This window comes from Triticum urartu, chromosome 2, assembly GCF_003073215.2.
Source record: "Triticum urartu cultivar G1812 chromosome 2, Tu2.1, whole genome shotgun sequence".
Taxonomy (NCBI): domain Eukaryota; kingdom Viridiplantae; phylum Streptophyta; class Magnoliopsida; order Poales; family Poaceae; genus Triticum; species Triticum urartu.
This window is the reverse complement of record NC_053023.1, coordinates 333,387,085-333,400,576: the sequence shown is the minus strand read 5'-3', so window position 1 is coordinate 333,400,576 and position 13,492 is coordinate 333,387,085. Positions and strand designations below refer to the sequence as shown.

At 43.7% G+C, this 13,492-nt stretch overlaps 1 protein-coding gene across 1 annotated transcript in view; it reads left to right on the top strand.

Annotated features, from left to right (window-relative positions):
* The first annotated feature begins 1,000 nt into the window (after positions 1-1,000).
* Positions 1,001-13,492, top strand: part of LOC125536559 (calcium-dependent protein kinase 19-like) — a 15,248-nt gene continuing 2,756 nt past the window's right edge. Inside the window, exon 1 of the mRNA XM_048699795.1 lies at positions 1,001-1,040. Coding sequence (XP_048555752.1) covers positions 1,001-1,040 — 40 coding nt within the window. The remainder of the gene's footprint in view (positions 1,041-13,492) is intronic.

The following is a 13,492-nucleotide window of genomic DNA, read 5'->3' as shown; positions in this document are numbered from 1 at the left end:
TCCCCTCCCCCACTTCATCGATTTATTTTCGCGTCACCCTCTTACACAACAAAGAAATCTGAACAGATTCCATAATGATGCAAGTTATTTAGTAATGTAGAATCAATCACGAACAATCTCTAAAGATCAAATCTAAATTAATTAACCTTACCTTAGATCACTCAATCACATTGATTAGAAAACAAATAATTGATTTTCAGAAAAATCACTCAATCACATTAACCTTACCTTCACTCACGGATGGTAATCAATCTCCAAACAAAGGAAACAATACATCGAGGGAGCAGCAAATAAACTCCCTTTCTTATGACATGTATATGGTCTTTCCTTCCCTCTCCATTGTCGAGCGTTCTTAATTCTCGAGGCTGATGCTTGGGCTGCATCACCGAGGACGGCGAGGCCGGGTGCCGCGGCACCGCGTTGGCCGCGACCGGTGAAGGGGGCGGAAAAGGGCGGCTTCCCTGGCCCTGACCATGACTGTGGCCCTGGGAGTTGGTGCGGTGGAAGCGGCACTTGAAGGACCCAGCGTGGGTGGCCGGCGCGCAGACGCACTTGGAAGCGGGCCCGTGGCCCGCGTCGGACGGCGCCGACGCCGACCAGGGCCACCTCCTCCGCGTATTCTTGGAGCTGTGGCTGGCTGATTTACATGAAATTAATTCCCTCAGTTGTGGTGGCAAATATAATACACATAATCCATATTATTATGCACTAGCGTGTGTGTATGTGAAATAGATGGATTATGGTCCCGTACCCAATAAGATGGATATGTGTGTGTGTGTGTATTAGAGAGAGAGGGAGAGGGGGAGAGAGAGTGAGGAACAGGGAGGGAGATAGTGTGTATGTGAGGATTTGATGGTAAAAAAAGGTCGCCAATGTCACTTGATATGTATGAGAATATTAATATTGAACTCTTAAATTTAATGTGGCCTCGTTGCAACGCACGGGCGTTCTTCTAGTTAAGCTACAGTACGCCAGAGGTGCGTGCAATGACACATATACCATGGCGTACCGCGAGAACATCTCTAATAGAAGATCTAGATGTAAAAATACAACTTTTGCATCTTCAGAGGCCAAAAATGCTGCTCCAACAAATGGTGTAGATGTAAAAAAACGTTGTTTTGGGCTTGTCCTGCTGTGCCCCCAGCGTGATTTTATGACTTGATTGTACTCTGTACTAATGTGTTGGATGCTTGGTTCATTGCTTTATAATATAAAGCGAGGGAAACCTTTTTTCTTAAAAAAATACGTCTGCACCTCCCGAAGATGTAAACTACAATACTTACATCTCTGCCTATAGGAGATGTATATTTGTCAACCACCGCTTCCTTTCACTTCCCTCCCTTGATAAGACCGAACCTCGTAGTGGGATCCGATCCGTTGTTGGGGCCCGATCTTTCACGACACTCCACCACCAGCAGTAGCAACCTCTCGCCCGTGCACGCGATGTACACGAAGTAGAGGGTTTGAACCTTGCGGCCCAGCACGAGAAAACCAATCTCGACGAAGGTACTCACGTGCAAAACGTGGCAGGAAAAGAAATAGAACTCTGCCATTTATCTTCTTGACCGATCCCAAAACATCAGGTAATATATTTTCTATTTTATCTCTAACCAACGACTCCTTTCGTGGATTTGCCTTCACAAGATCTTTATGGAACCACGGACTGCCATGGAGCCAAGTAGTACTAGAACATGTCGTCTTAGCTGAACCAAAAATAATATTAGTCCATGTGTAAATTGTTTCAACCAATTTTTGTACCTGATGCACTTTTGTATCTTCATGCCCAGTTTGTATCTTCTGTTCGATTGTGCCCAACTCAGTGTATACTTTCCTAAAGTGGCATGTGTCATTCTTGCATGTAATCAACACCAAAGACTCGACCTCCTTGTTACCTTCACTAAATTGAAATATTTTAGGCTCATGTATATCCGTGATTTGATGCGGTACAACATTATGTGTGGTCGTATCATCCCGAGGTAGTCCCAGGGCGTCGGCACAGAGAGCTAGGAGTAGCGGGGGCTCACACTGAGAGCTAGGGGTAGCAGGGAGCGACAGCGTAGAGGTTGGGGAAGGCTGCTCCGCGGCCCGACGGACACGGTGGAGGGCAGCTCTCTGTACCATGGCTCTCCCAATAACAAGTGACATGAAATCATCGGTGCCGGAATCACGTCGCACAAAACCTCGCAAAAATAATTTTCCAACAAAAACGGTACCTTTGTTTGTTGCGTGACAGTGAGATCTTCATGACCCCAACGGAAATAGTATGGTTGTGGACGTGGCATCATTGGTAGATTCAGTTTCTCCACCATCTCGATGCTTGCGACGTTGATCAAATTCATGTGATCGACCGTCATAGCACATGATCTCTCTCTCACCACCACACGGGTGTGAAATAGCCCGGCCCAACGGCCTTCCTCCTCCAACTAAAATCCATAGCTTAACTTACTGAATGATAATGCGCTCGTCATCTTCTCCATAGTGTCGTGAACAACCTTGCTCTGAATACCACCTGATATAGACCGAACCCCATGCGAGATCCGATCCGTTGTTGGGGCCCGATCTTTCACGACACTCCGTGAAGGAAATATGCCCTAGAGGCAATAATAAAGTTATTATTTATTTCCTTATATCATGATAAATGTTTATTATTCATGCTAGAATTGTATTAACCGGAAACATAATACACGTGTGAATACATAGACAAACATAGTGTCACTAGTATGCCTCTACTTGACTAGCTCGTTGATCAAAGATGGTTATGTTTCCTAACCATAGACATGAGTTTTCATTTGATTAACGGGATCACATCATTAGGAGAATGATGTGATTGACTTGATCCTTTACATTAGCTTAGCACTTGATCGTTTAGTTTGTTGCTATTGCTTTCTTCATGACTTATACATGTTCCTATGACTATGAGATTATGCAACTCCCATTTACCGGAGGAACACTTTGTGTGCTACCAAACATCACAATGTAACTGGGTGATTATAAAGGTGCTCTACAGGTGTCTCCGAAGGTACTTGTTGGGTTGGCGTATTTCGAGATTAGGATTTGTCACTCCGATTGTCGCAGAGGTATCTCTGGGCCCTCTCGGTAATGCACATCACATAAGCCTTGCAAGCATTGCAACTAATAAGTTAGTTACGGGATGATGTATTACGGAACGAGTAAAAAGACTTGCCGGTAACGAGATTGAACTAGGTATTGAGATACCGACGATCAAATCTCGGGCAAGTAACATACCGATGACAAAGGGAACAACGTATGTTGTTATGCGGTCTGACCGATAAAAGATTTTCGTAGAATATGTGGGAGCCAATATGAGCATCCAGGTTCCGCTATTGGTTATTGACCGGAGAAGTGTCTCGGTCATGTCTACATTGTTCTCGAACCCGTAGGGTCCGCACACTTAACGTTACGATGACAGTTTCATTATGAGTTTATATATTTTGATGTACCGAATGTTGTTCGGAGTCCCGGATATGATCACGGACATGACGAGGAGTCTCGAAATGGTCGAGACATAAAGATCGATATATTGGACGGCTATATTCGGACACCGGAAGTGTTTCGGTTGATTTCGGAGAAAACCGAAGTGCCGGAAGGGTTACCGGAACCCCCCGGGGAAGTATTGGGCCTTAGTGGGCCTGAGGGGAGAGAGAGGGCAGCAGCCCAAGAGGTGGCGTGCCCCCTCCCATGGGGAGTCCGAATTGGACTAGGGGAGGGGGCGCGGCCCCTCTTTCCTTCTCCCTCTCCCTCTCTTTCCTTCCCCCTTCGCTCTTCCTAGTTGGACTAGGAAAGGGGAGTCCTACTCCTACTAGGAGGAGGACTCCCCCTCCTTGGCGCGCCTCAAGGGCCGGCCGGCCTCCCCCCTTGCTCCTTTATATACAGGGGCAGGGGGGCACCTCTAGACACACAAGTTGATCTTCGTGATCGTTCTCTTAGCCGTGTGCGGTGCCCCCCTCCACCATAATCCTCGATAATATTGTAGCGGTGCTTAGGCGAAGCCCTGCGACGGTAGAACATCAAGATCGTCACCACGCCGTCGTGCTGACGGAACTCTTCGCCGACACTTTGCTGGATCGGAGTCCGGGGATCGTCATCGAGCTGAACGTGTGCTAGAACTCGGAGGTGTCGTAGTTTCGGTGCTTGATCGGTCGGGTCGTGAAGACGTACGACTACATCAACCGCGTTGTGCTAACGCTTCCGCTTCCGGTCTACGAGGGTACGTAGACAACACTCTCCCCTCTCGTTGCTATGCATCACCATGATCTTGCGTGTGCGTAGGAAATTGTTTGAAATTACTACGTTCCCCAACAGTGGCATCCGAGCCTAGGTTTTATGTGTTGATGTTATATGCACGAGTAGAACACAAGTGAGTTGTGGGCGATATAAGTCATACTGCTTACCAGCATGTCATACTTTGGTTCGGCGGTATTGTTGGACGAAGCGGCCCGGACCGACATTACGCATACGCTTACGCGAGACCGGTTCTACCGACATGCTTTGCACAAAGGTGGCTAGCGGGTGACAGTTTCTCCAACTTTAGTTGAACCGAGTGTGGCTACGCCCGGTCCTTGCGAAGGTTAAAACAGCACCAACTTGATAAACTATCGTTGTGGTTTTGATGCGTAGGTAAGAACGGTTCTTGCTAAGCCCGTAGCAGCCACGTAAAACTTGCAACAACAAAGTAGAGGACGTCTAACTTGTTTTTGCAGGGCATGTTGTGATGTGATATGGTCAAGACATGATGCTAAATTTTATTGTATGAGATGATCATGTTTTGTAACCGAGTTATCGGCAACTGGCAGGAGCCATATGGTTGTCGCTTTATTGTATGCAATGCAATCGCGCTGTAATGCTTTACTTTATCACTAAGCGGTAGCGATAGTCGTGGAAGCATAAGATTGGCGAGACGACAACGATGCTACGATGGAGATCAAGGTGTCGCGCCGGTGACGATGGTGATCATGACGGTGCTTCGAAGATGGAGATCACAAGCACAAGATGATGGTGGCCATATCATATCACTTATATTGATTGCATGCGATGTTTATCTTTTATGCATCTTATCTTGCTTTGATTGACGGTAGCATTATAAGATGATCCCTCACTAAATTATCAAAGTAAGTGTTCTCCCTGAGTATGCACCGTTGCGAAAGTTCTTCGTGCTGAGACACCACGTGATGATCGGGTGTGATAGGCTCTACGTTCAAATACAACGGGTGCAAAACAGTTGCACACGCAGAATACTCAGGTTATACTTGACGAGCCTAGCATATAACAGATATGGCCTCGGAACACGGAGACCGAAAGGTCGAGCGTGAATCATATAGTAGATATGATCAACATAGTGATGTTCACCATTGAAAACTACTCCATCTCACGTGATGATCGGACATGGTTTAGTTGATTTGGATCACGTGATCACTTAGAGGATTAGAGGGATGTCTTTCTAAGTGGGAGTTCTTAAGTAATATGATTAATTGAACTTAAATTTATCATGAACTTAGTCCTGGTAGTATTTTGCATATCTATGTTGTAGATCAATAGCTCGCGTTGTTGCTTCCCTGTGTTTATTTTGATATGTTCCTAGAGAAAATTGTGTTGAAAGATGTTAGTAGCAATGATGCGGATTGGATCCGTGATCTGAGGTTTATCCTCATTGCTGCACAGAAGAATTATGTCCTTGATGCACCGCTAGGTGACAGACCTATTGCAGGAGCAGATGCAGACGTTATGAACGTTTGGCTAGCTCAATATGATGACTACTTGATAGTTTAGTGCACCATGCTTAATGGCTTAGAATCGGGACTTCAAAGACGTTTTGAACGTCATGGAGCATATGAGATGTTCCAGGAGTTGAAGTTAATATTTCAAGCAAATACCCGAGTTGAGAGATATGAAGTCTCCAACAAGTTCTATGGCTAAAAGATGGAGGAGAATCGCTCAAGCAGTGAGCATGTGCTCAGATTGTCTGGGTACTACAATCGCTTGAATCAAGTGGGAGTTAATCTTCCAGATAAAATAGTGATTGACAGAATTCTCTAGTCACCATCACCAAGTTAGTAGAACTTCGTGATGAACTATAATATGCAAGGGATAACGGAAACGATTCCCAAGCTCTTCGTGATGCTGAAATCGACGAAGGTAGAAATCAAGAAAAACATCAAGTGTTGATGGTAGACAAGACCACTAGTTTCAAGAAAAGGGCAGAGGGAAGAAGGGGAACTTCAAGAAGAACAGCAAGCAAGTTGCTGCTCAAGTGAAGAAGCCCAAGTCTGGTCCTAAGCCTGAGACTAAGTGCTTCTACTGCAAAGGGACTAGTCACTCGAAGCGGAACTACCCCAAGTGATTGGCAGATAAGAAGGATGGCAAAGTGAACATAAGTATATTTGATATACATGTTATTGATGTGTACTTTACTAGTGTTTATAGCAACCCCTCAGTATTTGATACTAGTTCAGTTGCTAAGATTAGTAACTCGAAACGGGAGTTGCAGAATAAACAGAGACTAGTTAAGGGTGAAGTGACGATGTGTGAGTGGTTCCAAGATTGATATGATCATCATCGCACACTCCCTATACTTTCGGGATTAGTGTTGAACCTGAATAAGTGTTATTTGGTGTTTTGCGTTGAGCATGAATATGATTTGATCATGTTTATTGTAATACGGTTATTCATTTAAGTAAGAGAATAAATTGTTGTTCTGTTTACATGAATAAAACCTTATATGGTTACACACCCAATGAAAATGGTTCATTGGATCTCGATCGTAGTGATACACATATTCATAATATTGAAACCAAAAGATGCAAAGTTAATAATGATAGTGCAACTTATTTGTGGCACTGCCGTTTAGGTCATATTGGTGTAAAGCGCATGAAGAAACTCCATGCTAATGGGTTTTTGGGATCACTTAATTATGAATCAGTTGATGCTTGCGAACCATGCCTCATGGGCAAGATGACTAAAACGCCGTTCTTCGGAACTATGGAGCGAGCAACTGACTTATTGGAAATAATACATACTGATGTATGAGATCCGATGAGTGTTAAGGCTCGTGGCGGGTATCATTATTTTCTGACGTTCACAGATGATTTGAGCAGATATGGGTATATCTACTTAATGAAACACAAGTCTGAAATATTTGAAAAGTTCAAAGAATTTCAGAGTGAAGTGGAGAATCATCGTAACAAAAATAAAAGTTTCTACGATATGATCGCAGAAGTAAAATATTTGAGTTACGAGTCTGGTCTTCAGTTAAAACAATGTGAAATAGTTTCACTACTCACGCCACCTGGAACACCACAGCATAATGGTGTGTCCGAACATCATAACCATACTTTATTAGATATGGTGCGATCTATGATGTCTCTTACCGATCTACCACTATCGTTTTGGGGTTATGCATTAAAGACAGCTGCATTCACGTTTAAAAGGGCACCATCTAAGTCCGTTAAGACGACACAATCTGAATTGTGGTTTGGCAAGAAACCAAAGTTGTCGTTTCTTAAAGTTTGGGATTGTGATGCTTATATGAAAAAGTTTCATCCTGATAAGCTCAAACCCAAATCGGAGAAATATGTCTTCATAGGATACCCAAAGGAGACTGTTGGGTACACCTTCTATCACAGATCCGAAGGCAAGACATTCGTTGCTAAGAATGGATCCTTTCTAGAGAAGGAGTTTCTCTTGAAAGAAGTGAGTGGGAGGAAAGTAGAACTTGATAAGGTAATTGTACCTTCTCCCTTATTGAAAAGTAGTTCATCACAAGAAATATGTTCCTGTGACTACTACACCAATTAGTGAGGAAGCTAATGATGATGATCATGTAACTTCAGATCAAGTTAATACCGAATCTCGTAGGTAAACCAGAGTGAGATCCGCACCAAACTGGTACGGTAATCCTGTTCTGGAAGTCATGTTATTAGACCATGACGAACTTGCGAACTATGAGGAAGCGATGATGAGCCTAGATTCCGCAAAATGGCTTGAGGCCATGAAATCTGAGACGAGATCCATGTATGAGAAAAAAGTATGGACTTTGATTGACTTGCCCAATGATCGGCGAGCCAATGAGATTAAATGGATCTTCAAGAGGAAGACGGACGCTGATAGTAGTGTTACTATCTACAAAGCTAGAATTGTCGCAAAAAGGTTTTCGACAAGTTCAAGGTGTTGACTATGATGAGAGTTTCTCACTCGTATCTATGCTTAAGTCTGTCCGAATCATGTTAGCAATTGCCGCATTTTATGAAATCCAGCAAATGGATGTCAAAACTGCATTCCTGAATGGATTTCTGGAAGAAGAGTTGTATATGATGCAACCGGAAGGTTTTTTCGATCCAAAAGGAGCTAACAAAGTGTGCAAGCTCCAGCGATCCATTTATGGACTGGTGCAAGCCTCTCGGAGTTGGAATAAACGCTTTGATAGTATGATCAAAGCATATAGTTTTATACAGACTTGCGGTGAAGCCTGTATTTACAAGAAAGTGAGTGGGAGCACTACAGCATTTCTGATAAGTATATGTGAATGACATATTGTTGATCAGAAATAATGTAGAATTATTCTGCAAAGCATAAAGGAGTGTTTTTAAAGAAGTTTTTCAAAGAAAGACCTCGGTGAAGCTGCTTACATATTAAGCATCAAAATCTATAGAGATAGATCAAGACGCTTGATAAGTTTTTTCAATGAGTACATACCTTGACAATATTTTGAAGTAGTTCAAAAATGGAACAGTCAAAGAAAGAGTTCTTGGCTGTGTTACAAGGTATGAAATTGAGTAAGACTCAAAGTCCGACCACGGCAGAAGATAGAAAGAGAATGAAAGTCATTCCCTATGCCTCAGCCATAGGTTCTATAAAGTATGCCATGATGTGTACCAGATATATTGTATACCCTACATTGTGTTAAGCAAGGGAGTACAATAGTGATCTAAGAGTAGATCACTGGACATTGGTCAAAATTATCCTTAATGGAATAAGGAAATATTTCTCGATTATGGAGGTGACAAAAGGTTCGTCGTAAAAAGTTACGTCGATGCAAGTTTTGACACAGATCTGGATGACTCTAAGTCTCGATCTAGATACATATTGAAAGTGGGAGCAATTAGTTAGAGTAGCTCCGTGTAGAGCATTGTAGACATAGAATTCGCAAAATACTTACGGATCTGTATGTGACAGACCCGTTGACTAAAATTATCTCACAAGCAAAACATGATCACACCTTAGTACTCTGGGTGTTAATCACATAAATGATGTGAACTAGATTATTGACTCTAGTAAACCCTTTGGGTATAGGTCACATGACGATGTGAACTATGGGTGTTAATCACATGGTGATGTGAACTCTTAGTGTTGAATCACATGGCGATGTGAACTAGATTATTGACTCTAGTGCAAGTGGGAGACTGAAGGAAATATGCCCTAGAGGCAATAATAAAGTTATTATTTATTTCCTTATATCATGATAAATGTTTATTATTCATGCTAGAATTGTATTAACCGGAAACATAATACATGTGTGAATACATAGACAAATAGAGTGTCACTAGTATGCCTCTACTTGACTAGCTCGTTAATCGAAGATGGTTATGTTTGCTAACCATAAACAAAAGAGTTGTTATTTGATTAACGGGATCACATCATTAGGAGAATGATGTGATTGACATGACCCATTCCATTAGCTTAGCACCCGATCGTTTAGTATGTTGCTATTGCTTTCTTCATGACTTATACATGTTCCTATAACTATGAGATTATGGAACTCCCATTTTCCGGAGGAACACTTTGTGTGCTACCAAACGTCACAACGTAACTGGGTGATTAAAGCCCGACACTTTGCTGTCATGGTAACGGAACTGATTGAAGCCCTGCGACGGTAGTACATCAAGATCGTCACCACGCCGTCATGCTAACGGAACTCTTCCCCGACACTTTGCTGGATCGGAGTCCGGGGATCGTCATCGAGTTGAACGTGTGCTAGAACTCGGAGGTGCCGTAGTTTCGGTGCTTGATCGGTCAGGCCGTGAAGACGTACGACTACATCAACCGCGTTGTGTAACGCTTCCGCTGTCGGTCTACAAGGGTACGTAGATCACACTCTCCCCTCTTGTTGCTATGCATCACCATGATCTTGCGTGTGCGTAGGAATTTTTTTGAAATTACTACGTTCCCCAACAACTCCACCACCAGCAGTAGCTACCTCTCACCCGTGCACGCGATGTACATGAAGTAGAGGGTTTGAACCTTGCGGCCCATCACGAGAAAACCAATCTCGACGAAGGTACTCACGCGCAAAACAATTTCCACGAAGAGAAATCGCAAAACAGAGGTTTTCTAAAAATCCCCCCAAAACTTGATATGGGTGTGTCTACCCTGAAAAACACATCGTGTCTATTTCATATAAAAATAACCTGATTTTACAATGAACTCAATCGGCTTTATATAATAGCCGCACCTCTTAACTAACTTGGAAAGCAAGCACTTGATACACGTAATTAAAAACCGACTCAATCTATCTAAGGAAACAAAAAGTACTAGTTTTGATGGATGCATCGCCGGCTTCAGATTTGGTGCTGGTGGACCCCATCCAATTTCCTGTAGACATAGTAGACTCCATATATCCCACGTATGTGCACTTGCCTGATATTCCTTACGTGGCAGGAAAAGAAATAGAACTCTTCCATTTATCTTCTTGACCGATCCCAAAACATCAGGTAATATATTTTCTATTTTATCTCTAACCAACGACTCCTTTCGTGGATTTGCCTTCACAAGATCTTTATGGAACCACGTACTGCCATGGACCCAAGTAGTACTAGAACATGTAGTCTTAGCTGAACCAAAAATAATATTAGTCCATGTGTAAATTGTTTCAACCAATTTTTGTACCTGATGCACTTTTGTATCTTCATGCCCAGTTTGTATCTTCTGTTCGATTGTGCCCAACTCAGTGTATACTTTCCTAAAGTGGCATGTGTCATTCTTGCATGTAATCAACACCAAAGACTCGACCTCCTTGTTACCTTCACTAAATTGAAATATTTTAGGCTCACGTATATCTGGGATTTGATGCGGTACAACATTATGTGTGGTCGTATCATCCCTTCTTCCATCCACCTGAAGGAAATATGTCCTAGAGGCAATAATAAAGTTATTATTTATTTCCTTATATCATGATAAATGTTTATTATTCATGCTAGAATTGTATTAACCGGAAACATAATACATGTGTGAATACATAGACAAACAAAGTGTCACTAGTATGCCTCTACTTGACTAGCTCGTTAATCAAAGATGGTTGTGTTTCCTAACCATAGACAAAGAGTTGTTATTTGATTAACGGGATCACATCATTAGTTGAATGATCTGATTGACATGACCCATTCCATTAGCTTAGCACCCGATCGTTTAGTATGTTGCTATTGCTTTCTTCATGACTTATACATGTTCCTATGACTATGAGATTATGCAACTCCCGTTTACCGGAGGAACACTTTGTGTGCTACCAAACGTCACAACGTAACTGGGTGATTATAAAGGTGCTCTACAGGTGTCTCCGAAGGTACTTGTTGGGTTGGCGTATTTCGAGATTAGGATTTGTCACTCCGAATGTCGGAGAGGTATCTCTCGGCCCTCTCGGTAATACACATCACATAAGCCTTGCAAGCATTGCAACTAATGTGTTAGTTGTGAGATGATGTATTACGGAACGAGTAAAGAGACTTGCCGGTAACGAGATTGAACTAGGTATTAAGATACCGACGATCGAATCTCGGGCAAGTAACATACCGATGACAAAGGGAACAAAGTATGTTGTTATGCGGTCTGACCGATAAAGATCTTCGTAGAATATGTGGGAGCCAATATGAGCATCCAGGTTCCGCTATTGGTTATTGACCGGAGACGTGTCTCGGTCATGTCTACATTGTTCTCGAACCCGTAGGGTCCGCACGCTTAAGGTTTCAATGACAATTATATTATGAGTTTATGAGTTTTGATGTACCGAAGGAGTTCGGAGTCCCGGATGAGATCGGGGACATGACGAGGAGTCTCGAAATGGTCGAGACGTAAAGATCGATATATTGGACGACTATATTCGGACATCGGAAAGGTTCCGAGTGGTTCGGGTATTTTTTGGAGTACCGGGGAGTTACGGGAATACGGGGGAAGAAGTATATGGGCCCTATTGGGCTTTAGGGGAGAGGAAGAGGCAGGCCGCGCGCCCCCCCCCATTGACTAGTCTGAATTGGACTAGGGGGAGGGGCGGCGCCCCCTCCTTCCTTCTCTTCCCTCTTCCCCTTCCTTGTCTCCTACTCCTACTACGTGGAAGGACTCCTAGTTGGACTAGGAAAGGGGGAATCCTACTCCCGGTGGGAGTAGGACTCCCCTAGGGCGCGCCATAGAGAGGGCCGGCCCTCCCCTCCTCCACTCCTTTATATACGGGGGCAGGGGGCACCCCATAGACACACAAGTTGATCTTCGTGATCGTTCTTCTTAGCCGTGTGCGGTGCCCCCCTCCACCATAATCCTCGATAATATTGTAGCGGTTCTTAGGCGAAGCCCTGTGACGGTAGTACATCAAGATCGTCACCACGCCGTCGTGCTGACGAAACTCTTCCCCGACACTTTGCTGGATCGGAGTCCGGGGATCGTCATCGAGCTGAACGTGTGCTAGAACTTGGAGGTGCTGTAGTTTCGGTGCTTGATCGGTCGGGCCATGAAGATGTACGACTACATCAACCGCGTTGTCATAACGCTTTCGCTTTCGGTCTACGAGGGTACGTGGACAACACTCTCCCCTCTTGTTGCTATGCATCACCATGATCTTGCGTGTGCGTAGGAAATTTGTTGAAATTACTACGTTACCCAACAGTGGTATCCGAGCCTAGGTTTTATGCGTTGATGTTATGCACGAGTAGAACACAAGTGAGTTGTGGGCGATATAAGTCATACTCCTTACCAGCATGTCATACTTTGGTTCGGCGGTATTGTTGGATGAAGCGGCCCGGGCCGACATTACGCGTACGCTTACGCGAGACTGGTTCTACCGACGTGCTTTGCACACAGGTGGCTGGCGGGTGTCAGTTTCTCCAACTTTAGTTGAACCGAGTGTGGCTACGCCCGGTCCTTGCGAAGGTTAAAACGGAGTCAAATTGACGAACTATCGTTGTGGTTTTGATGCGTAGGTAAGAACGGTTCTTGCTAAGCCCGTAGCAGCCACGTAAAACTTGAAACAACAAAGTAGAGGACGTCTAACTTGTTTTTGCAGGGCATGTTGTGATGTGATATGGTCAAGACATGATGCTAAATTTTATTGTATGAGATGATCATGTTTTGTAACCGAGTTATCGGCAACTGGCAGGAGCCATATGGTTGTCGCTTTATTGTATGCAATGCAATCGCCCTGTAATGCTTTACTTTATCACTAAGCGGTAGCGATAGTCGTGGAAGCATAAGATTGGCGAGACGACAACGATGCTAC